Raw genomic sequence first — 25,722 nt, 5'->3', positions numbered from 1 at the left:
TCTCCACAGCAGAATGAGCAAATATTCAGTCACTTGAACAACACTTTAACTCCGATTAGGAATGCACTTCACACCCACAGAGTAAGCAATTTGTAGTTTGCGCTTCGCAATGGCCGCCCCTCCCCTAATTAGGTTCAAACCAGAAAATTATGGCCGATCATAGCTACTCCAGAGACGGCATGGTGCTTAATTATATAGCTGGCAAGACACAGGCGCCTAAAGATCACGGTGACCAGAAAAGTAGCTTTGGGTTTGGCTGTAAAATGTCTAATTCTTGTGTGCTAGCAACATGCCTGCTTTTGTCTAAACCAGATTTGGATATTTCTGTTAAGCAAAATGATAGGTTTAGTTAAATGATCGGGTTAGTACAATGTGGTCTATATGTGACAAAATATGCGAGTACAACTCAATATTGCCTTTCTTATTGTCTTTATTTTAGAGGGAAGCTTATAATAATATTAATGCATATGTACTTGCAGACATTAGACGTTAGGCTGGCTGCCACGGACTGCACACCTTCTGATTCTGCCTTACATGACCTTGCCCCCTTTCTACTCTGGACCGAGCCCGTTAGCCCCAACTCCAGTCTCCCTATTTTTGAGATACCAGAGTTATTGTTTTCGAATTCCAGCGCTGCTATTTTGTATACATTATGATTGTATTTGGAGATGAGCTTCGTTTACGTACCTTCAGGTCTCGGTGATGAGCAAAATGTGCGTTACTGTTTCGTCAAAACTTGATGAGCAAAAATGTTTACTCCCCAGAGTTGACGAAGTTAGTGTTTGGCGAAGACAATTTTGGCCTGGCATGTGATTGATGAAAAAAAAACACGTATTTGTGTTGAGGAGTTTCCGAGGTTAAACCAGTGCTTTAAATGAGCTGGTACTGTCTGGTACGGAGTACCGGCACTTTTTTACTTTGAGCAGGAGAGTACAGGCACTTCTCAAGAGTGACGTAATACTTTTAAATGGAGAGTACCGGCACTTCTCTAAAACAAGCAGGTACTCTGGTACCGAGTACCTGCACTTCTATTTTTCCATTTTAAGCACTGGGTTAAACATATATCATGGTGTTTTTTTGGGTACAGTGAGATTTGTTGATGCAGTTTTATATAGCGCAAACTCGACCCGGATGTATTGGAGCGCTTTACACGAGCACCAGATGCGTTATACAAGGACCGTTTGTTTTTTAGGCAGAAGGAGATTTAAGTGATTTGCCCAGAATCACATGATGTTGAACCGACGCCGAGACTCGCTCCTGTTTCCCAGCTCCAAAGTCGGCACCTCTGTCCGTTTTTTGTGAGCACTGGGTGTTTTAATGTTATGGTTGCAAAATTTTTCTAACAATATTGTTCGCTCTCTTGACAAATAATCCAAAGTAAGGTTGGATTGGTAAGGGAGTCGATGGTATTTACCATTTCATTATTTTACGACTAAATTACGTATAACAGTATCCTAACTACTAATCAATAGGCAACAGTCACATGATTGCTGGGCCATTACCATGGAAACCAACAGCCGTTACTCGTATTGGATGCTTCAGCCTTGCAAGGTATAAGCCCTGTTTTGATACCGATTTTTCCACAGCTAAACAGCGGGAGAAAGCTGTCCCCTTTCTGAAGCAACGCATTCGCCACCAGTGTCGTGTGAACGCAAGCAGCAGGATTGACGAGGCTTCCCGGGGAGTCAGAGAAAATACGTTCGATGAGCATCAGACCCTGCCTAAATAAATCAGCTGTTTCTTCTGGGTATCTCATCTGAAAGACTGCCGCGACGTGCGCTGAACGGCTGCAGCACAAGGACTCTGTGTTCGCCCGTACTGAACAATACCGCCTTTTTTGCAGCCTCTTCGTCGCAATGAAAGGGAGAGCGGATTTCCACTTACATCTGCACCAGGAAGGTTTCCTTTGAGCGACCTTACGATTCTCTTCTTTCTCCGATGTATTCAACGTATCTTGCGATGTCTTCACGCAGCGTTCCCATGACTGATCATGCAATTGGTTTAGCAAGCTGATATATTATGCTGCTTACATTTAATACACCGGACTTATGATAATGCATTTCCAGACTTTTGTCGTTTTCGACGCTTTTGTTCACGAGATCCCAAGCAGGCTAATGGAGGAATTGGTTCTAAGGCCGAAATAGCCCACCCCTCTCACAGACATGGAGAACCCAGAAGGGGGCGGGGTTCTTGGTACCGTGAATACACACAGTGACCTAAGGCAAATGTCGGTATTGCGCAGATGTATTCAAGAACAGGATTATGACCCTGGAGCCTACACTGTAGGAAGCCCTATCACTTTGACCCCAGTGGCTGTGTTCTCTTCCCCCTACGAATCTGTGTCTAATAGAATGGTTCCTGCTTCTGAGATGGCTCTTGGCGTGAGTCTCATGTCTGAGATTCCGGACAGCACAATCCGACCAGAAAACGTGCCTTCTTATATGATTGCGGCAATAGCTGGCCCTTGTCCTCGGTTCTCCCCATCACAGGTAGAATCTGAAGAAGTCCCCCTTAAGCAGCCTTCATTTAGAGATGTCTTCATGCCAGAGGTCCCTTCTGCTTTGGCTGCAATTGGAAAAATACCTTCATGTGCTATTCTGAAGTCAGATGCTCCTTCTGCTGTTGCCTCGAAGGCAAAAGTACTTGCTGATGTGGTCCCAATGGCAGAACAGCTTGGTGGTTTGGCTCCTCCTATTCAGAGTCCTGCAGACATGGTCCCTCTGGCGGGAGAATTGACTAATTATGTCCCATTGCCAAAGGAACCTGCCAAAGAGTCCTCTGTATCGCTAGACCCTGCTGTTTGGGCCCCAGCAGGAAAGGAGTCTAATTGTTATGTCAACGTGGAAGAGGAGTTTTCTCAACCTTTAAACCTAACAAAGGATTCTGCTGGACAGGTTTGTGTGGAGAGGTTGTCTCCTGGCCATGCCTCTGTGGTAGAGGAGTCTGTTTGTTTGGACCATATATCAGAGGAGCCTGCTAATCTGATCTGTAATACAAAGGAACTCTATGGTTTGATTGAGGCAATAAAAGAGCCTGTTGGTATGGTCACAGAAACAGAGGAGCCCCCTGGTGGTTTTCAGTCAGTTGTGAACCCTGCTGGATGCAATCATATTTCAGAGGTGCCTTCTACAATGATCTATTTGAGTGACAATTCCGCTGGCTGTATTCATATGACAGAGGAGAATGCTAGTCTGTTCTCAAAGGGAAAAGAATTTGCAGATCCTTTCACCGAAGCAGTGAAACCTGCTGAATTAGTCCATGTTGGAGAAGAGCCTGGAAAAGAATTTGCAGATCCTTTCACCGAAGCAGTGAAACCTGCTGAATTAGTCCATGTTGGAGAAGAGCCTGGAAAAGAATTTGCAGATCCTTTCACAGAAGCAGTGAAACCTGCTGAATTAGTCCATGTTGGAGAAGAGCCTGCTGACCCAGTACAGGGGGACGTGGTGCCTGTTAAAATGATGCGTTTAGGAGGAGAATCTGATGGGTTGGTCCGCGTGAGTGTGAGAGAAGAGTCTTCTGGTTTTGTCTGTAGGACAGTAGAGCCTAATGGTTTGGTTTATGAAGGAGAACAGCCAGCTGGCCTGGTCTGTGCTATAACGGAAGTTTCTCGATTGGTCACAGTGGAAGAGGCAATCACTGTTTTGACACCTGTGGCAAAGCAGCCTATTTTGGTCACCATAAAGGGGCTCTTTAATGCTATGGGAGTAGCGACTGACAGTTGGATTAGTGGAATGCAGTATAACTGGCCATGTACATCTGCTATGTTTGCTTGGAATGCTACAAATATTGAGCATGCACCATTGTGGATCAGAGAGAGGGATGTCAATCGCTTTTCTGTCCTTACACATAATCGAGAATCCTCATTCTGGACACCAGACCCTAATCAGGCTGTCCCAGAACAAGGTCGTAATGGCGTAAAACCTGGAATCCCGCGTAGGAATAACAGGATGCTTCCTTATCTTACGTGCGAGAAAATACGAGATAGCAGCCCCAAAGTCTATAAAAAGGTAAGAATTTAGAGAACCATAGAAATATTTCACAGCAGACATAAATGTGCCCTGTTGTTACCTCTATACTGTCTAAAAGACCCTATGGGCAGGTGGGAAAGCACAGACATTGAAAGTAGCGTGCTTCAGACATACATACAAAGCAAAAATAAGTAATCATTGTAAAATGTTTTTACACTTGAAATGCAGAATTTTAGAAACCTTGGGGGGATAAAGTGTCCTGATTGCCTTCCAGGCAAGAATCTCTGTACCTGCAGCACTTCTGCCAATGTGGCGGAATGCTATGCAGGCACAGATGATGTCAGAGTGGTGCCAGTTGCCTTTTTTGGGGGGGGAGGGGGGGTGTCTGCTCGTAATTATGTTTGTGTTTTTTTCAAACTCTCAAAGCCTTAGTGCAGCCACATTTCTCCCTATGCGTTTGGCTACCTGGGCAGGTTAAATAGGTGTTAGAGGCCCACTGGAAGTAGAATGGAACTAGCACCATTGCATTTGGTTTTTTACTGATGGTGGAGCCAACTGAGTCTCTGCTATTAGAAAGCAGTGGCAGTCCCCCCACCTCTAAGTGGGTTGTGGGAACCATGAGATCAACAGGCCCCCTCAGGTTATGGCAGAGCTCTGCCTAACACATGCACATCAATATTGAGCTGAACAGCTGACTAGCGTGAAAGCTCACCTTTAATACATCGTGTGTGGTTGCATGGGTTTCCTGATCAAGCATTTTGTTCTATTTGTGAACTCTTTGAGTAGCTCTCCAGTAGCTGGTTAATGTGTTCTATGGTTTCTCACTGTTTGTCCATAGGTATTTCTATAGAGCATATCCTGGGTATGTGACTGACTTGATAAGTAGCCGCGGCCGTGCAGGTAAGAGCGGTGAGGCAAGGAGGAGTGGGGGCGAAAGGGGTGGGGGGTACCGACGGACGATGACGAGGGAAAATTAATTATTTCATTTTCCCTCGGCATCGTTCCTCGAAGCCCCCCTCGCACCCAGCTACACCCCCCCTCCACAGTTACCTGCACGGACCACAGCTGTTGGCAATACATTAGAATGTCCAGGAGGGTGGTGTTACAATGGAAGTCAGTGCCTTCAGCTGTCCAGCGTGGCCTGAAACAAGCTTATTCTTGTCACTCTTCATAATCAATATATTGAATTCTGACTTACCCTGAATCGTTTACATCCGTTCATGCATTGGTGCATATGATTTCTGGAAGTATACATTTGGCAGTGCTGTATACATACAATATGGTACTGCTCTCCTAGACTCCTAAGAGGCTGAAGTAATATATCAGTTGGATAAATGGCCTTTCCTTTAATGAAGAAAAATAAAAGTTATGACATTTGAGCTGACAATGAAGAGTGAGAGCTGGTGCATGGGTGGGGAATAGGTTGTAGGAAGTGAAAGTTTATTTCTCCGAGACTCCTACTAAACCAAATAAAGGTTGTGGTGCATGGTGGATGGTGGCCACATAATAAACACCAATGTAAGAGAGCTGGGTTGGGGTATCGGGTGCAAGTGCCTTATTTTAGTCGCGAAAAGTCCAGCGAGATCACCTGTTAAAATTACACCTATAGAAAATAGCGCATCAGATCCTCTACGATGAAGTGTAAAGGTATAAGGATTTAAACAGGCTTGTATTATGTAGACAGTTCTGGATGGGACTGAAAGCAAGTTTTGGTGTTTTTGCTAAATTGTAGGCACCTTTAGTTGGAATTTTGTGCCTGAAAAGTAGAGCAGTGTTTGCAACAGTATGGTTAAACTTAAAACATGATCTTAGGTATGGTTTGAATGTGCAGCTGTCTCCTTACCTTAGGTGTGCTGACCTGTTGATGATCTTCCCTACTAACTTTTGATTTAATAGATGTTATGTGCTCCCAATGAATAAAGAGTGCTTGTTTTATCATGTGGGAAAATCTAGGCACAATACTTTGGTTATGCTGACAAGTAAATGAACAAGTTTACAGGCCTGATTGGTTCATTGAGAAAAGCCAGTACAGGTGCCATAGGTCTGATCTGTTTACTGATGACTAATATAAATTTATGGAGCGCACTACTACTCCTTAGGTCGATTACACGTGATCTCACAGATTACAGTCGTAGACTAGGATTTTGTTATTTGTTACTCCCTCTGACAGTCTCAGGGCATAGAAGATTTTGATTGAGAGAATGCTAGTTAGGCCGTCCTAACAGATGTTATATATTGTTTTGCCAATTGTGAGTTTGTACATATTTGTAATATTATGATTGTGTGCCCGGTGAAAGATTATGTTCAGCACAAGTTTGGTTTTTATGGTGACCAGCCAATTATAAGGCTCAGGACTCGAGAAATCTATTCATCCACTCACTATGCCAAGACAGCTTTTATCAGGTTCAGCTATTTTTAGGGCCTACTGCCAGGCCTGGCGAGAGCTTGAGCTGCCAGAGAACAGGTATTCTGATCAGTCAGAAAGCGAATGAGCACTATAGATGCCTTTAAATATTGTTTTTATCTACTCACATTTGCTGTGGGTTTAAGACAGAGTCCAAATGTCATCTTATTACTTCATACAAATTACAGGAGATTGGTGTCTACAAAATCCTCTAACTTTGTAGTCGGAGAAGAAAAGTAAAGTGAACCATCTTACAATAGCGCTGTGGTACAGACAGTATGAAATGTAAGGCTGTAGGATGTCAGTTTTATTTTCTAACACAGCATTTAAATGGATTGTAAATGAACTATACAAATATTTCAAAATATATTTGAGTAGTTAAGAAAGCACTTTTTTGTATTTCTGAAGTGTAATGGAAACAAAGATTTTGATAAGATCAAAACAAAATCAGAACACTTTACTTGGTGATATGCAAATAATACATATTTGTGGAAACCGTGTGTCGACACATTATCATTTGTACGCTATATAGTTTTATCAGTAAAAACTTTGTCAGTTGGAAAGTTTGTGGTCATTAAAATGGAAATGGACTGTCTGTAAATGACATTGTGATCCCACTTAATGCGTTAGTAATTTATTAAATAATAGTCCGTTTTTAAGCATGAACTGTGAAACATTCCCGATGCCACTCTGATGAAAATGTTATTAGTGAACTAAGAGGCAAGTCAGAGGTCATGTGTACCCTATATGTTTGGCTAAATATTTATTATACATGGAGCAAAGTTTAGTCTATTAAACCATACAAAAGTGTGTTTGTACAGCAGAGATGCTTATCTCACATATTTAAAGGTGCTCTCAAAAGTGATAATGAAGAAAAAGGCGACTTGCTGAAATAAAATATGTGCCTAAGATCACATAATTCGAGGCCATTTAATGGATCAAGTGTGTTAGTGTGAGGTTGAGTAAATTATACAAGTCACTAGACCTACAGGTCTGGTAACACTTACACCATTTGTAAAGGCCTGGGGCAGTAACCCGGATTCAATCATTAAGAAAGGTCATGTCAAGGTGCTTTGTACATCGGGTCTTCAGGCCCTGCACAACAAAACAATCTTTGTTTTGTATTTTACTCCAGCCAAGATTGTGAGGTGGGGTGGTACTGAGGGGATACGGTGCCCAAAATGTTGTCTTAGAAGCAGATTTGATACATATGTTTTGTACCTGCCCTAGGCTAGATGCTGTCAGGGCTACGATTTCAGAATTTTTAGGGGATGTGCTGAAAATTTACTTGGTTTTGACCCCTCAAATAATGTTACGAAGAGTGCATGAGGCAGACGAGTCTGTGTCTGGTGAATGTATATTATTTGTCACAATGGCTGTATGTCGGCTATGTATTTCTTTGGCCTAGCTCAATCCACAACCCCCTACCTTTTAACAGTGGCAAGGGCACTTTCTTTCTGTTTTTAATTTAGAATTTGCCCTTTATGAGCGCAAAGGAAACTGAGCCAGGCACAAGGGCAATGATGTCTGGGGAGCTCTAGCTGACTGGTTCAAGGCCCAGTAGGAGGCCGAGGGCTTAATAAATTCCATAGGAAGTACCCTTCTTTAATTCTCTACAAGCTCTGGTACTGGTATCCTGTCCACCTGACGTACTATTCGTTTTTAAGATATGATGTCTATATCCATCAGGAGACAAGTTAAATGTTGGATGCTATTTGGGGATATTATTATGGTTACTTTTGTTTTTTTTGGAAGAATACCACTAATGGGTAATTATGTTTATATCATGTTTGACCCTCACTGTTGGCTAGGAGCACATCTTGCACTTTATGATTGGAATGATTGGGGTATCCAGCATTAATGCCCTTTGTATTAATATAGTGTTTGTTGTGGTACTAATTTGTATTATCCAGTAGTGGATTGCTTTGAGATATTTACTGTTTATTAATTGTGAGTCCTTTCCCTCTTCTGATAATGTATCTGTCGAAATATGTACGAAATATATTTAAAAAAAGAGAGAGAGAGAAAGGTTATGTCAGATATCATACGTCTGGTCGGGTTATTCCAAATTTTAGGGCTGGACTAATTTGTTTTTTGAAAAAAAAATACATTACAGGTAAGAGACCTTTACAGGTGGATTATATTACATGTATCATACCCTGTAGACAGGTATTTTGTTCCATGGAGTTTCAAAAATTAATGTGGTAATGAAGGATTGTGTTCACTAACCCATCTTACAAACCCTGGGTAGGTATTATTTTGCCAATTGGACGTTTGTACACATTTGTAACAGGATTTCGTTTTAGCTTTGTGTGTATTAAAGGATGTTTTAGGTCTAGCCTGACAGATTTATCTTTCTGGAAGGCTTGTGTAATACAAAAATCTTATAAAAATGTATACGTATGTAGTGTCTTGTAGTTCCTATAAACCTATAAAGGATCTGTGAGTTTGGACAACATAAACTGTGGGATTGGTGTCCGGACTGATTCCAGACACCCCCACTGGGTATGTTCTCCTGTATACCAGCTAGCTCCCAGTGCTACTGTAAACTCCTCTTACCAAGGAGAGAATAGTTCTTGGCAACTACCGAACATGACAACTCTCTCCCAACATGGATCGTGGAAACAGTGCAATACTTATCCAGTATTGGGGTATCTTTCATAGATATACATGCCTGAATCATTCCCCGTCGTCGTAGTGGGAGTCCCACGGTACATAAATAACAAAGAAGTAAATAGAAAACGGTATATTTCCATAGGCTAATATGGTAACAACCATGTACTCTATAGCCTATTAGTCTTCTTTTACAAAAAGGACCTAACTGAAAACACAACCAATCATAAGCAAGCACCCTCTAGAACCTTCCCAAGAGAGGCTGAGTCCCCCAGATTTTCACCGCACTTCGTTGTGTAAGGGAGTCTCCCTGAGCTCTGCTCAGTTCTTCGGCTTTCTAAGATAAGTTTGTTTTGAATTTTTCAGAAGAATGTCTGATAAAAAAGGATTAGGTAGAGTTTGTAAATCCCGTGGGAAAAAGAGAGTGCGTGTGGATGATGGACACAAAGATTGCATTTATTGTCTCTATCCAAACCATGAGACAAAACAATGTAAGACATGCCGCACCTTCTCAACCAAGACTCTGAGGGGTAGAGAAGGAAGACTTTTATTATGGCTAAAAAAGAAGCAGAGTGCTTCCTCTGATGTGGATAGCGACACGTCCTCTATGTCTCACAAGGGGTCCAGGTCGCCTGAGGGTCAGCCTGAAGAGAGAAACATTCTAAAATCTCTCATGTGACCAAGGAATCTCTTAAGCTGGAGAAACAGCCCAAGGTCGCCTCAGAGATTGGATTCCCTCAGTCTTCAGGAACATCAAAGAAAAAAACAGAGTCATCAAGCCATTCCAGAGATAAAGCCAGCCAAAAATCTTCTTCGGCGTCAAGTTTACCGTCGATGCCTGTGACTTCTTCAACGACGACCACAGTGACTCTCTCGTCGTCAAGACCGTCGATGGCGTTACCTACATCGACTGCAAGTATAAAGGGATCCATACCGTCGACGTTGCCTTTATCGTCGACGACTCCACCGTCGACGAGCGCACCACAGTTGACGGCGAGACTGTAGAGGAAGCCATCGTCTTCAACGAAGACCTCAACGACGACACCAGCGCCGACGACGACACCAGCGTCGACAATCCATCCATCGTCGACAACTGTTCCGTTGATGGCAATCCCACCGGCTGTGGCAATACCGTCGACCACGACTGAGTTACCGCCAACGACGTCCCCGTCGACGACAAACATTTCTCTGTCGACGACGGCACCGACATCAGAAAATCCCGTTTTGTATGTAGGTCCTTCAACTCCATTCCTGCAATCTACTCAGATGGAATTTAGGACACCAAAAATTTCTCCACTACCTTCCAGCCATCTTTTAGATGTGGAGGATACGGATGAAGACTAAGGCCAGTTTGGGACGGCACATAGTCCTTCTGAACTTAACATCAAGTATCAAGATGAAGATGATGACTATGATGATGAGGAACAGTATTATCAACATTACCCGGCTCCTCAGGCCCAGTATCAGCAGTACAGGTATTTCGGGCAGCCTAGACAACAGCCTGCACAATTTCCTCCGGCATTGATACTGGAGCTTCAGAATATGTTGGCAGATTACACAAGAAGGTTTCCGCCTCAGGAGTACAATATCGCAACACCTTCACCTCTGCCGGTAGCTCTTCAAACACCGCTACCTCCACCTCCTGCCACTCCTGGGTTGATACCATGTCCCATAATTCATCTTCCTCCTAGAGAGGACCCTACTACCTCTGAAGAAGAGCAGGAAGAAGGAGAGATACAAGATCCTCCTCCACCCACTGATGAGTGGGATGACTACATAGCACCAACGCCATCCCCGCCAGCACATCGTCCTTCAGACTCTCTTCTGGAGGATGTTGGAGGATTCCACAATATTATGGACAGCACCACTAATAGATTTCATTTGCCAACAATTTTTCATCAATCGGACTGTTCTCTCTATGTTTAAAGACCAAGCAAGAAAAACAGTCAGATCAGTACCTACAATTGATCATATTTGGCAGGAAGGCATCAAAGTAATGAGGATGCCAGCTTCTGTGGTTCCTGTGCTACCAAGATTGGACAAAAGATATAGAGCCCCTGACGACTCTCCTGCGTGTCTTACGAGTCACCCCAAGCCTTACTCTGTGATCTCTCAGGCCGCCCAGAGACGGTCAAAAAATCTGTCTACATCCCATCACTTCTCCACTGAACAAAGAGGGGCGACGTCTTGATTCCATTGGGAAGAGATTTTCTTCAATGGCAGCAGTTTCGGGTAGGGCTGCTAACCCTCTGGCCATTTTGGGCCGATACGATAGGCAAATGTGGTCTGATATAGGTACGATGAAAGCAAGGAGGAATTCATTAAAATCCTTACAGAAGGAGAAAGAGCAGCATCGGAAATAATAGACATTGCGATGGACATTGCCACAACCAGTTTCCGGCAGTTAGCTGGTGCTGCCGTTTTAAGGCGACAAAGGTGGTTAAAAGCAACAAATTTCTGCCTGGAATTTCAGACCAAAATCTTGGATATGGCCTATGATGGCAATAGCCTGTTTGGCAGTCATATTGAAGAGGCACTTACCACCATTAAGAATGATACAGATACTGCTAAGGCGCTTGGAACCCTTCAGTACCACAAGGTGCCCTTTCGGGGAGCATGAGGCAGGGGTTTCTCAAGCCATAGGGGAACTTACCAGCGTTTAACAGTCATACCGGACCTACCAACCGCAATATCGCCAAGGATACCAGCAGCAATCCTACCGCCAACCGACTACGGCTGGTTTCTCTAGGCAAGGCTCCAGACGAAAGCCAGGATCTCAAGGCCGTGACTCTAGTTGCAAGCAGTGATTGCAGCAGGGTACCAGCTGCTTTTCCTTTTCCCCTAAAAGGTGCGAACAGTGGCGCAACATCACTTCAGACAAGTGGGTCCTGGATCTCATCTCTTATGGCCACACTTTGGAATTTATTCAAATACCTCCCAATACTCCTGCCAGGGGTTCGCACCCCCCTCGTCTTCACTTACTCAAAAAGGAAGCAAGGATCATGCTTCAAAAAGGGACAATAGAAAAGGTCCCTTTTCCTCAGAGAAGGAAGGGCTTCTACTCCAGTTTCTTTCTCATTCGCAAAAAGTCGGGAGAGTGGAGGCCTATCTTAGATCTCAGGAAATTGAACAAATTCCAAAAATGTCAAACATTCAGAATGGTCACGCTGTCAGACATCCTACGACGCCTCAACAGCGATGACTTCATTGGATCTCGAGGATGCATACTTTCATGTCCCTATTCACCCGAACCACAGGAAATTCCTACGGTTCGCAGTGGCTGGTACCCTCTATCAATTCGAGTCCTTCCATTTGGCCTCAAATCTGCACCACAGACTTTCACAAATGTTTTAGCTCCAGTGGCAGCAGCCTTGCGAAGGAAAGGTCATCAGGTATTCCCTTACCTGGAAGACTGGCTGCTAAAGGCACCATCTGCTCGTCTAGTGGAAGCAGCAACAGAGGATTGTCTCACTCTTTTTCACAAGTTGGGTCTCTCAAACAATTATCAAAAATCTTTGGTCCTGCCAAACCGTATAATGACATTCCAGGGTGCCAGATTTGACACTATTCAGAGCAAAGCCTTCCTTTCCCAGGAAAGACTGCAAAGGTTGCAAGAGTTAGCACTCAAACTGTCCAGAAAAAAGTGAGTTTCAGTAAGAGTGTACAAGTCTCTACTGGGAATGCTCTCTTCGGCAATAGATCTCGTGCCGCTGACTCGCTTGCATATGAGGCCGCTTCAAGAGGAACTACAACGCCAATGGATCCAAACGAAAGGTTCATTCGGCGATGTGGTCAACGTCACTCCTTGGATGAAGGAGGCTTTACAGTGGTGGGCGCAGAAATCACATCTGTCCTGGGGCCAGTCTTTTCTACCAGTCTTTCCAGATTACATAGTAACAACAGATGCTTCTATGGAAGGCTGGGGAGGACACTTACAGGACCTGCAGGTGCAAGGGAAGTGATCCCTGGCTCAACGACAAATGCACATAAACAGGTTGGAATTGAAAGCCATTTTTCTCTCTCTTCAGGCTTTCCTTCCTCGAATACAGGGGTCGTCGGTGTTGATCCGCACGGACAACACCACAAGCATGTTCTATTTCAACAAACAAGGAGGCACAAAGTCCCTAACTCTGTCTCACGACGCCCAGCAGTTATGGAATTGGCTAACATGCCACCGAATTTCTTTGACAGCGGAACATTTACCAGGTCTCCGGAATACTTTAGCGGATGCATTGAGCAGAACGAACGACGGCTGTCATGAGTGGGAGCTGGAACAGGATCAACTGGACAAGATATTTGCAATCTGGGGAAAACCAGCACTGGACCTGTTTGCAACCCAGACCAACTCCAAATGTCAATTCTTCGCAAGCAGATTCCCTCTCCCAAACTCAAGGGGGAATGCTCTTTTAAAGCGCTGGTCAGGGTTAGATGCATACGCTTTTCCCCCATTCCTCTGATACCCAGGGTCCTCACGAAGATGAAGTGGGAACACTGCCGCATTTTGTTGATAGGCCCCAAATGGCCCAGACAACACTGGTACACGGAGCTCCTCCTAATGTCGGAAGCTCAGCCCATCCGTCTATTGCCAACTCTAACGCTGTTGACCAAGAACAAAGGCCAAGTATGTCACCCGGAGCTGGCTTCTCTACAGCTAAATGCATGGCTCCTGAATTCTTCAAATTTAAAAATCTGAACATTGCACAAGACTGCAAAGACATTATTGCTAAGTCTAGGTCTGATAAGCACCAATAAAACATACAGGCTAAAGTGGAAGTGGTTTTGTCTATGGTGCAGGCGCAATGAAGTACATCCTATTCTCTCTACTTCAGAGGAAGTCTTGCCTTAGTTGTTCTTTTTAGCGAGGTCTATTTATTTATTTATTTATTTGTGTATTTTATAAAGCGCACAGCTGCCCCAGCGGGGCGTCCCGGCGCTAGAAACTCTGAAAACAGGGAGCAAAGGGTTTAGCAGACCTACTAAGAAGAGAAGAGATGTGTCTTCAGGGATTTACGGAAAGCAGATTCAGTTTGGCAGGTGCGTAGGGCTAGCGGGAGCTTGTTCCAACGCTGAGTGGCACAGACCTCAAAGGTTTTTCCACCTGCACGTGCTCGCTTGAATCGTGGGGTGACTAGGAAAAATAAGGAGTTGGAGCGTAAAGTCCTGGAGTTGACGTACGGTCGCAAGGTGTTTTTCAAATGGGCCGACCCATGGCCTTTGGACGCTCGAAAGGCCAGCGTCATAGCTTTGAAAACACATCTTTTGGCAATGGGTAACCAATGCAATTTACGAAGGTGTGGGGACATATGATGTCTAGTGGGGACATTCTCCACCAGCCGTGCAGCGGCGTTTTGGACCATCTGAAGTTTATGGCAAAGACCAGCTGTGATACCAAGATAGAGGGCATTGGCATAGTCAAGATGGGAAGTTATCAATGCCTGGATCACAGTCTTACGGCAATCCGCTGGCAAATACTTGATAAGCCGTTTAATAGTTCTGATCTTTGCGAAGCAAGAGGCTGCTACCGTTTGTACCTGAGTACTGAAACTGAGGTGGCTATCCCAGCGTACTCCTAGATTTCTAACCGAGTCTTTGGGGATGGGAGCTTGGCTCAGATCGACTGGCCACCATAAACTGGAATCCAGAGGAGATGGGGAGTTGAAGAACAGAATCTCCGTTTTACCTGCATTAAGTCGGAGGGAATTGGCATCCATCCAACTAGAAATGTCTCGTAGGCAGGATTTCAGCGGATCGAAAGCAGAAACGGAGGGGGAATCAAAAGTAAATAGTAGCTGAATATCGTCAGCATAGGAAATAGATTTAATCCCAGTCTGGGCAATCAGTTTAGCTAAGGGGGTAAAATAAACATTAAATAGAAGCGGACTCAGGGAAGAGCCCTGTGGGACTCCCCATTTGAGTGATCTGGCAAGGGAAATGTAAGGAGTGGTGAAAACCTGCTGTGAGCGGTCCGAAAGGTAAGATGAGAACCATTTCAGCACAGCGCCACCCAGACCCAAGTCCTCCAGCCTCCTCAGCAAGATCCTGTGGGAGACGGTGTCAAATGCCGCTGAAAGATCCAGCAGCACTAACACCGCCCTCGCCCCCCGGTCAAGCGTCCACCTCACCTAGTCAGCCATTTCAATAAGGGCCGACTCCGTGCTGTGGCCCGACCTGAAGCCGTGCTGGGATTCATGGAGTAGCCCATTGGATTCGATGTAATTCGCCAACTGGGAATGCACCAGCTTCTCCAGGATCTTAGCTGGGGCAGGCAGGAGAGAGATAGGCCTATAATTACTGGGGAGGTCCGGATCCAGATTGGGCTTCTTAAGAATGGGAACCAGGGAGGCATGTTTCCATTTAGCAGGAAAGCTGCCTGTTCTGAGGGAGTCATTCCAAATATGGTTCAGGTAGGGATTAAGTAGGGGTGCAAGTTTTTTGTATTGCTTGGCTGGCCAAGGATCATTGGGAGAGCCTGATTTGCATTTAAGTAGTTCGGCCAGAGACTCAGCCTCTGAGACTGCTGCGAAATCGAAGAAGGAGGACGGCGGTGGCGAGAAAGTTGTAGATTCCTCTACCCGTTTTTCTATAATGGGGATGGGGAAGGAGGAGTAAATGGTCTCGATTTTGTCCTCGAAAAATTGTGAAAGTTGATCGCAAAGCGACTGTGAGGCAGGCTGAGTACGAGTCAACGCGTTAGGGTCAGTGAAAGATCTAACTACATTGAAAATCTCCCTAGCGCCATTGTTGGCGTGTTTGATTCTGGAGGCCAGATAATCCCGTTTGTGCTCCTCAATCATTCGTCGATATTCTTTGAGGGCTGTTTTATAGATGATTTTACTTTCCGTGGTATAGTTCTGTCTCCAGTGGCGTTCAAGGGATTTACAAGAAGTCTTTTTCTGTCGGAGCTCGTCAGAGTACCAAGGTGCTGAGGGTACATCCCTGTGAGTTTTGATAGATTTGAGAGGTGCCAAAGCGTCTAAGGCCTGACCGATCCATGCATCCAAGTGGTCTATCTGTAGGTTGAGATCAAGTGACAAGCCAGGTTGGGTGTTTTTTAGGTATTTCTAGAGTGTTTCAGGGGTGATGCGACTCCAGTTTCTGCCTGATGATTTGGGGGTAATAGCGGGTCGAATGTGGCAGGGAATGCCAATCTCAAAAGAAATGAGGAAATGGTCCGACCAAACAACTGGGGTAGGGGGGGTCGCCTGAATAGATGGTAGGTTAGAGCAAATCAGATCCAGTGTATGACCTGCTTTATGCGTGGGTAAGGTTATTATTTGGGCTAGGTTGCAGGCCGCTAACAAGGAAATGAAATAATTGCTGTGCTTACAAGAATCGTTATCAGCATGGAGATTGAAATCACCTAAGGCGGTGAAGTTAGCGTAACGTGTGCTTAGCTGAATAATATAGTCCGCCAAAGCCGATAAGTGACAAGTGTTGGAATGGGGGGGGGGGCGATAGATAAGAATTCCGGAACAAGTGGAAGACGAAGAAGTTAGGACACTGAAAGGCATGCCTTCTATACAATCAATTTGGTCATATGTGGGGAGGGTGACCGTCCATATGGATTTATGAATTAAAGCAATACCACCTCCTGATAAATCATTGGGCCTGTTGGCACAGATGATACTGTAACCCTCCGGTAGGGCAAGGGTGATAGCAGGGTTAGTGGTGTCATTCAGCCAGGTTTCAGTTAGAAAGAGCAGATCCCAATTGTTATCCCAAAGGGACTGCCAAATGTCGATGGCATGTTTACTCCGTGATCTACAATTGATCAGTGCAGCTCTGAGGGTCAGGGAGGACTGAGCTCCATGTATGGAGACAGGGTTCAGAGCATGCACTGAGCGAATAGAGTAATCTGAAGCAGGGAGGGAGAAATGGCAGACTGTGCAGGCACGTACCTGGCTCCGGGCGTCAAAGGGGGGACAGGGGCAGGTCATGCAAAGGGGGGGTCTCAGAGACAACAGCTCAGTCCGCGTGTATGTGGCGGTGATGTGGCTGATGGGTCGCGGAGGGGGACCGGCCCCGGTCGCGTCCTGATCGCGGACGAGCGCAGACGAGCTTGCCTTAAGCGCGCCTTCGGCGCGCAATCGGCGCGCCCGCTGCGCTCGTCCGCTGCGCTTCTAGTCTAGTCTTGCACACTCGTCTGTTAAAGTTCACCTAGCTGCTATATCAAGATACAGGCGATCGCCAAATACTCCATCTTTATGGTCTTCAAGAATCGTAAAGCAATTTATGAAAGGACTGTTTAGAGCTTTCCCACCCATCAGAGCTCCACCCCTCCATCCAGACCTTAAATACTTAACCTGGAAATTCGCCCTTCTTCTGGCCCTCACATCAGCAAGAAGGGTTAGTGAAATACAGGCTTTTACCATATCCCATCCTTTCTTGCGCTTCACTGATCAAATGGTCATTCTGATGACAAACCCTAAGTTCATCCCGAAAGTTCCTTCTCAATTCCTTTTGAATTAGCCTGTCATTCTGAGAACTTTCTTCCCTAATCCTCCCACGCCTGCGGAAAGAGCTTTCCACACTGTGGACCTAAAGAGATGTCTTACATTTTATTTACAAAGGACTAAGACCATACGGAAGTCAAATCAGTTATTCGTAGCTTATGGTCAAACCTGTCAGGGCGCTTCATTCTCTAAGGCTACCATAGCCAAATGGATAGCGGGCGCAATACAATTTTGCCACGACAAGGCTGGCAAGCCATTATCAAGGACTGTGAGAGCACACTCCACTAGAGCAGATTCAGCATCAACTGCTTTATTTGCCGGAGTGCCACTTGAAAAGATCTGCAGAGCTGCAACTTGGAAAACGACACACGTTTACGCAGCATTACTTCCTAGAGTCTTCACAACGTGCTGACGCATCCGTGGGACAGGCGGTACTAAGGAACCTGTTTTGCCGAGGTAAGCCTCTTTCAAGAGAGGTTTTATGAGATGGTGTTTTTGATACATGTATATTTCAATATATCTCTACAAGTCTTCTATGTACTGTTTCATGTTTAAGCCATTGATCTTAAGTTTAGCATTGCATTAAGGTTTGTTTTTAGCACTCCACACCGTCCAATAAGGTGCTTATTTGAAGAACATGTATATGTATGCATTTTTATGCAGATGTATTCATATGTCTACTATTCAAACAAGAAACTGCTTACTATTCTGATTCACGCATGTGAATCTATGAAAGATACCCCAAAACTGGATAAGAAAAAAGTTACTTACCTGTAACTGCAGTTATCCAGTATTGGTACCTTTCATAGATTCACATGCAACCCACCCTCCTCCCCGGAGAGGCACCTCTATGATACAGTACTGACTACACTTGTGCTGGAAAAAATCTGAGGGACTCAGCCTCTCTTGGGAAGGTTCTAGAGGGTGCTTGCTTCTGATTGGTTGTGTTTTCAGTTTGGTCCTTTTTGTAAAAGGAGACTAATAGGCTATAGAATACATGGTTGTTACTATATTAGCCTAGGAAATGTACTGTTTGCTATTTACTGCTTTGTTATTTATGTACCGTGGGACTCACACTAGGACGACAGGGAAGGATTCAGTAAAGATACCTATACTGGATAACTGCAGTTACAGGTAAGAAACTTTTTTCTTTTCGCTCAGTCACTCGTGCTCCCTTTGTCTCAGAGAGATACACAGAATAAACGGTGGGGACGTTTTTCAATAAGCATTTATTGAAATAGCGTCATTCTAGTGTAAAATATGTATACTGAAACAACCATTAGACAGAAACAGATATAAATGATTAAAAGCACCAGCAGAGTAAAAGGATGGTAGATTTCTACCATAGTGCTAAAACAATGAATACAGGCAAGTATAAAAATAAATTACAATAAAATGCGTACTCCTACGAAGTGACCCTAACTAGATGTACCTAAATGTACGTTGCATGTATGTAGGTGTGGAGCCAAGAATTCCTCTAGGATAAAGTCATCCTTATTACCTGAAGTGAGAGACTGTGGGACCCCATCTTTGTCTCGAGATGGACACCCGACGAGGGATGTCAGACCACTGCGTACTGGAGTGTCTGCGTGCTGGAACCTCAGTGTCGCGCATCAGTGTGTCAACATGGACGTCCTTTTCTCCTCTCTTGTCTCAGCAAAGATATGGTGTTTATATAACCAAACCGGTACCTTCAGGGGATAAACCATGCTGTGTCATATTGGACAAGGATGACGGGAGTAATGACCCTGATACATAGTTATTATTCAGAAGATGGTAGCCCTGCTGTGATTCCAAGAATCCTCATGCCTAATGAATGAGGCTAGTTTTAGGAGAAAACCCAATGGCATTTCGGCATTACCGTAACTAGGTAAAAGGTCAGCCCTGAGAACTGTTATGTAGTGTAATGTCAGGGGAATGTAGGTCAAAGGTGCGTTGACTACCTGAGCCTATATTGGGGTACCTATATGAAACATAACAGTAGGGCCTTTGGATTAACCCCATTCAGCCCTTGGTCTGTTTGAGTACCTGCCTGTGATTCAGCCCACTTCAGCCATTGGCTATATGCCCTGTAAAAGACCATATTTCTCCTGATCACATGTGCACATCCACCTGATAATTAGTGTGTTCCAGTGCTACGGCTGGTGGGCCAGGCCTTTGTTACAAGATGTTCACAACGTTTAGAAGCAACATGCCCACCAACTTGGAATTGGTACAGCAATGATGCAATATGCACAGTACAGTTCCAGGACGGCTGCCCCGTATAATGCTTACTGAGCGGCAATCTTGGAATGGTGTTGGGATTTATTTATTATCGTTTTACCATTCCAAGCTTGCGGACACATTGCTTCCAAACATAGGAGACATGTTGAAACTTTAAAACAATGATACATTATGCACCATACAATTTTTAAGATTGTCACCCACTCCTGTTGGTTTTCTTATTTTTTTATCTTTTTTTTTTTTACTGCATGCTTATGCCTGCAATATTTGGGTAACATTTTTCATGTTATTCTTTTAATTTAGCTTGGACATGGTTTTTGAGTTTGTGTTTTATTGTAAATGGATCAATAGGCGAATGCTGCTATAAGTCAATGGGTGTATGGATTGATACTTTAATGCAAGCATGAGTGAGAGTACATGTGGTGAGTGACTGAGGAAAAAGCACTTTCTCTTGTAAGCCAGAACTGTTTACGTTACTTATTTGTTGATTCAGAACTGTCTTAACTGCGTTGTACGTCTGGAAAAGCACAGCAAATGAGACAGCATTCTTGATTTCTGCAGTGCCATCCTTAAAATGAATCAAATAGGAGGCCAATAGAGTCACAGGAGTTAAAAATATCTGATAATGGGGAGAGAGACTTTAGTTAAGCCATTATCACAGCTATTATTGTCTAAAGTAAAGGTCGAAGTTTAAAAATCTCCTATAAAAAGAAGTCTTTGTAGATATTTCAAAACTATTAACGTATTAAGAATTCCTACTGGTCAACCATGGGCTGAAACAGAACTACTTACATTTTAATAACACACGTGGTGCTCCAGTATATTATGCTTAGACTGAGTCAGATAAAGATGATAGGCATTATCGGTCATTCAGGTAATTAACATATTGCCCTTGTGAAAAAAGCTTGGCGGAACCCATCTCTTATTTAATGCTAGCTTGGCATAAGTACCATGAACTAGTTCATTTTTCTAGGGTGGGGAAGGCTACGGCAGGGAAGGCTACGGCCTTTTGGGGCTGCTGGTCAAGTCAGTTAGCTTTAAATAACTACTGAAAAAAATGAAGATAGCATTTTGTTTAAGTAAATAATTCAGGTCACTAGACCTACAGGTGTGGTAACATTTGTACGATATTTAGGGACCTGGTGCTATACCCCTTATTGAATCATTGAGGAAGGTTATGTCGGATGTGTCACTTTAGGTTTTGATTACGGACTACAGGAAGTCTTCTACACCTCGCTCTTCATCCCCCTTTCTGACTCTATCCTACACACCTCACTCCTTACCTCCACCCTCCTACCTTCCTGTCTTCATTCCTCGATCTCACCCTTTTGCCTTTCCTGCTCAGTTATCCCACCGCTCCCCACTCTGTCATCTCTCCCGCCTCCATCATCACTTCCTTTCCCTTGGTTACTGTCTTCACTTCAGTCCCTGTCCTCGTTCTTCTCCAGGTCACTTGCTCTTTTGTCACATAGCTCTGCTTTCCATCATTGTTCCTCATCATTGTTATGCCTTGGTAATCACTTGGGCTCCGGACTCAGTTGCGTTCCATTCCTGCCACGCTATGCCTGATTTCATTTACTGCTCTTTCACGTCCTGTCCCACTGCTTACTGAAAAGAAGTCTGCTTCCTAGCCATAAGGTAGGCGTTCTGTTTGTGAGTCGTTCAAAGATACCACTAGTTTCTAGAAAAGAGCTAGACAACTGTTTCAATTAGGTTTTAGTATAAACAAGTGACTGGTAATACCTATACTATTAGGTTGACTTCCTGCACTCAGAGCCTTGATAATGACTATTACCATCTCATCCCAGCATTGATGTATTTGTCAAGCATATAGAAAACAAGTAAAAGTCAATTAGACTTGACAAAGTGAATATGAAAAAGTGTATGTTGAAGCTCTATGACCTGGCGTAAATGAAACAAAAACGGATTCAAATATTTTGGCTATGTTCCTTTCCATTTTAAAACAATCATTGAAATAACCAACACGTCTCACCTTTTGGCTTTGTCAGTGCTTTTTGCTGATGCTGCTCGTCATCTTTCCACTCCAAGAGAAAAGCATTTCACTCGCAATCTGGATCCGATCCCATAAAGATGGCAAAACTGCGCAACATTACACTCCACACAACCTAACTCACAGATCCAAAGACTATGTTTGCTAAACCGTACCTACCACATGTGCCTAACACAGCACCAAAGCTATATAACTGTCAAACGATGAAGTCCAGCAGCTCAGAAACCTCTGAGCAGGCAACTGCAAATCGTTTACCCTCTTGAAATGCAAAAAAGTGCAAAATCCAACAGTACACACAACTGTAAATTAAGTAAACTACAAAGATCCCTGGCAGAATTGGTCACCTCATATTATTCCACTAACCAATATGAGCCGTTATTTAAAACTCTACTCAACAGTCCAATCATAATCAAAGGGGTATGTATCTGCTGCTCAGTAATGACAAACTGAGGCAGGCCTTATGAGATTCAAACCTGTGACCTTGGGGTCAAGCACAAATCACTGAAACTAATTAATTTGTTCTGAGCTGAGCTACCAGATCCCTCGTCTAAGCCCAAACACAAAAATGACAAAAATGCAAATAGCAGAATTGTGTTTTATTGCAGGTACTAGAAGATGGATGTGACTTGTGAACAATGCAGGTCTTAGCCAAGGGCGCAAATAATTGTTCTCTACTTAGTTGAAAGCAGCTGCCAAAGCCCCTGCCACCAATTCCCTTTGGCACTTTGGTGGCAGGAATGTACACTAATCAAGCACTCATTTCTTGCGTAGTTGATCTCTGGCTTAGGACATCTGTGGACAGACCTATTTGATGATTACCGTGCATCTGTCTGTTCGAACACTGATATTCTGTTTCATTGAAGCAGTGATCCTGCCTGTATGTATCATCCATCCACTGTACCCTTTCTGGTTCTAACATTCTCGTGTTGGTGCCATGTTCTCCATACCATTGTGTTATGTCAACTTGTTCGTTACTGTGCCTTCTGGCTCATATTATGCTTTCGATATGCTTTTTTTCACTACTCTGTGCTCTCCAGTTCCTCACATGCAATTGCTTGTTCCCTGCCCAATGTCCCCCCATGTCCTACACTACTGTGCCATACTCATGATTAATATTTGCATTTTTGCCTTTGCCCCTCCACACTTTTTCCTGTACAATAATCCATCCTCGCTCCACTCACGTGGTGAAGATGTAGTACATAATCTGTAGGAGTAGAAAGCCTATTCTTGGTACGTGATACTTGTCACAGCTCATGTGACACGTACCACTGCATGTCACAAATTTAACATTCTCTTTCAGGCTTAACTGTGCTAAAAATGTCCCAGACTATACCAGTGGGTGTTTTCCAAAGACATCTACTCTCACTTGGGTAAACTCCTACGAATTAATATATAATGTATAAAGAATGAATACCTGTAAGTGGGATTCAACCCTAATCAATTTACTTATCAGGTCTGTGGAAATGTACCTTTTTAGGGGTACACTGGTGCAGGGTCTCCCTCTTGTCCACGGGTCCAGAGACCAACAAAATAGAGATCAGCACTGGAGTTGGAATAAATAACAAGTTTATTAATCACTCATGAGTGGGACCACGTCCACACAGCACTCTTAAGTGCTGCAAGGAGGTAGTACACTGAAGTCACAGAATACAGGTCTTTTATACAGATTTTCTGCACTGTAAGCATGTGAACAGAAATAGGAAGAACACGTTTTAGAAATAGTTATCAGCAAACAAGGGCAGATGAATAACCACTTGGTCAGCAAAGTGGGAGGGGGAGCAGAAATGCTTATGGCAGCAGTAAATGGTTGACAGTTAACATCTATGACCAGGTGCACTGACAGCTGCAAACCCTGAGCACGTACATTGCTTTTGGCTGAATCAGGAAGTCAACTAAAATAGATAACACAAGCAGAGTGAAAAGACGAGCAGTGGAGGACGGAAGAATTATGAAGGAAACAAAATGAACACCAGAGCCAAAATGGCTGCAGCTTATGCTAAGTAAAACATTACACATTTCCACAGGTCACCACATTCATCATTACACCAACCTTCCCAAATGAATGACAAGGTGGTTAAGTATTTTTAACATATGTGTTGGACCTGGCCCTTTTTGCAGGGTTATACCCAAATGTTTTGCCTTCTTCCTCCTATTTTTTCTGAACTGTTTGTTTTGGCTTTAGGACTCTGGGCACTTTACCACTGCTAAGCAGTGCTAAGGTGCGTATGCTCTTTGTCTAAATTGTATTAGTTTATCCATGATTGGCATTTTTGATTTACTAATAAGTTCAATATAAATTGCACCAGGTGTGCCCATAGCCTGTAAATCAAATGCAGCTTGTTGCCCTGCAGCACTGATTGTCCCACCCAAACGAGTCTCCCTGCAAACATGTCTCAGACCTGCCACTGCAGTGTCTGTGTGTGCAGTTTTATACTGCCATTTCAACCTGACAAGTGCACCCACTTGCCAGGCCCAAACCTTCTCTTTTAGCACATGCAAGTCACCCCTAAGGTAGGCCCAAGGCAGCTTCGTAGGCAAGGTGCAATGTATCTAAAAGGTAAAACATGTACTGGTGTGTTTTATATGTCCTAATACTGAAATACTGCTAATTTAGTTTTTCACTGTTGCAAGGACTCTCTCTCCCATAGGGTAACATGGGGATTGCCTTAAAATATCTTTTAAGTGTGATTGGGTAGGCCTAGTGCCCGCGACAGGAAAGGGCCCAAAACGCAACGTGGACACACCACATTTTTTTTTTTGCAAAGTGCCTAGCTGTAGATTTTGAACCCCAGCTCTGCTGGCACCTAGGGAAACCTTGCAAACCTGTACATTTTTTTAAAACTAGACACCCAGGGGAATCCAAGATAGGGTGACTTCTCTGGCTCTCTCCAGGTTCTTTTACCCAGAATCCCCTGCAAACCTCAAACTTTGTAAAAAAATAAATAATTTCCTCACATTTCTGTGATGAAAAGTTCAGGAATCTGCATGGATCCATACATTTCCTACCACCTAGAGTTCCCCTAGGTCTCCTGATACAAATGGTATCTTACTCACGTCGGTGGGTCAGGTACCCGCAACAGGCAAGGGTCCAAATGTATTGGTATGTTATAGTTGCAGATTGGCTAAAAGTATTTTCAATATATAGACACAGCATTAATCCTTCTCCCATTACCCTGTGGATTTTCCGTGATGTGCCACAAACCCAATTATTTTTCCATGCCCTAAAAATATATAACCCTCCCTCTCTTTCACTGAGTCACTGGACCCCCACCTTTCCTCTTCTCTCAGACTCTTCCAGTGTAACTCATTCCATAAATGAAGGGTTTTCTTTCACAACAAGCCACTCACACTCTTCCCGCATTCCACAGGAAGTGAAGGATTGTGACCTGCTGTGTCATGCCTAATTGTGTCAAAAACATCTCTGCCAGTGGGTAATTTCCAAAGAGATCAACTTTCACTGTGAAAGATAATAATTTAAAAAATACCAAATATCTGAAGGTGGGGCTTGAATTTGAGTCAAAATATAATATCGTGGATGAGAGAGACAATATGTATGTGTACGCATCAGTTATGGAGGAGTGAGTTTGAATCAATCGTGGTGAGTGGAAATAAGCGAGAGTGAGCGAGGGTAAGTGTGAATGAAAGGGAGTGAGAGAGAGAGAGAGGCAGGGAGAGTGATCGAGTATGGATAAATGAGATTGAAGGAATGCAAAGAAGTATGAGTGAGCGAGAGAGTGAGTGCGAATGAGTGTGACTGAGTGTGAGAATGAATATGAATGAGTGAATTTAAGTCAGCATGAATGATTGAGTATGTTTTCGAGTGAGCTTCACTGGAGGTCTGCTGCTAGTCTTGAATACTGGAAGTGATATTGGCATACCGACACCTGTGGCAAAATGCTGGCATGGGAGTACTAGAGATAATTATTGGCAAATGAGACACTTATGGCAAAATGCTGGAGCTGGCATACTGGACACAATTCTTGGCATGAGGAGCCCCGTGCAAAATGAACTGGTCCTGACATTTTGGAGCTCATTTTAGCATATCGAATA

At 43.9% G+C, this 25,722-nt stretch overlaps 1 protein-coding gene across 4 annotated transcripts in view; it reads left to right on the top strand.

Annotated features, from left to right (window-relative positions):
* TSPOAP1 (TSPO associated protein 1) overlaps positions 1 to 25,722 on the top strand; it is a 3,327,443-nt gene that overhangs the window by 240,757 nt on the left and 3,060,964 nt on the right. For 3 of the 4 annotated variants that reach the window (XM_085649737.1, XM_085649736.1, XM_085649738.1), the window contains exon 1: positions 1,651 to 4,007. The exons of the other annotated variant lie outside the window; for it this stretch is intronic. In XM_085649737.1, coding sequence (XP_085505863.1) covers positions 2,163 to 4,007 — 1,845 coding nt within the window. In that variant the 5' untranslated portion in view covers positions 1,651 to 2,162. Of the gene's footprint in view, positions 1 to 1,650; positions 4,008 to 25,722 lie in introns of those variants that run through there. 4 annotated transcript variants of the gene reach the window in all.

Source organism: Triturus cristatus, chromosome 3_2 (genome assembly GCF_964204655.1).
Source record: "Triturus cristatus chromosome 3_2, aTriCri1.1, whole genome shotgun sequence".
Classification (NCBI taxonomy): Eukaryota; Metazoa; Chordata; class Amphibia; order Caudata; family Salamandridae; genus Triturus; species Triturus cristatus.
The sequence above is the reverse complement of the archived record's forward strand: the minus strand, read 5'-3'. Positions and strand labels throughout refer to the sequence as shown.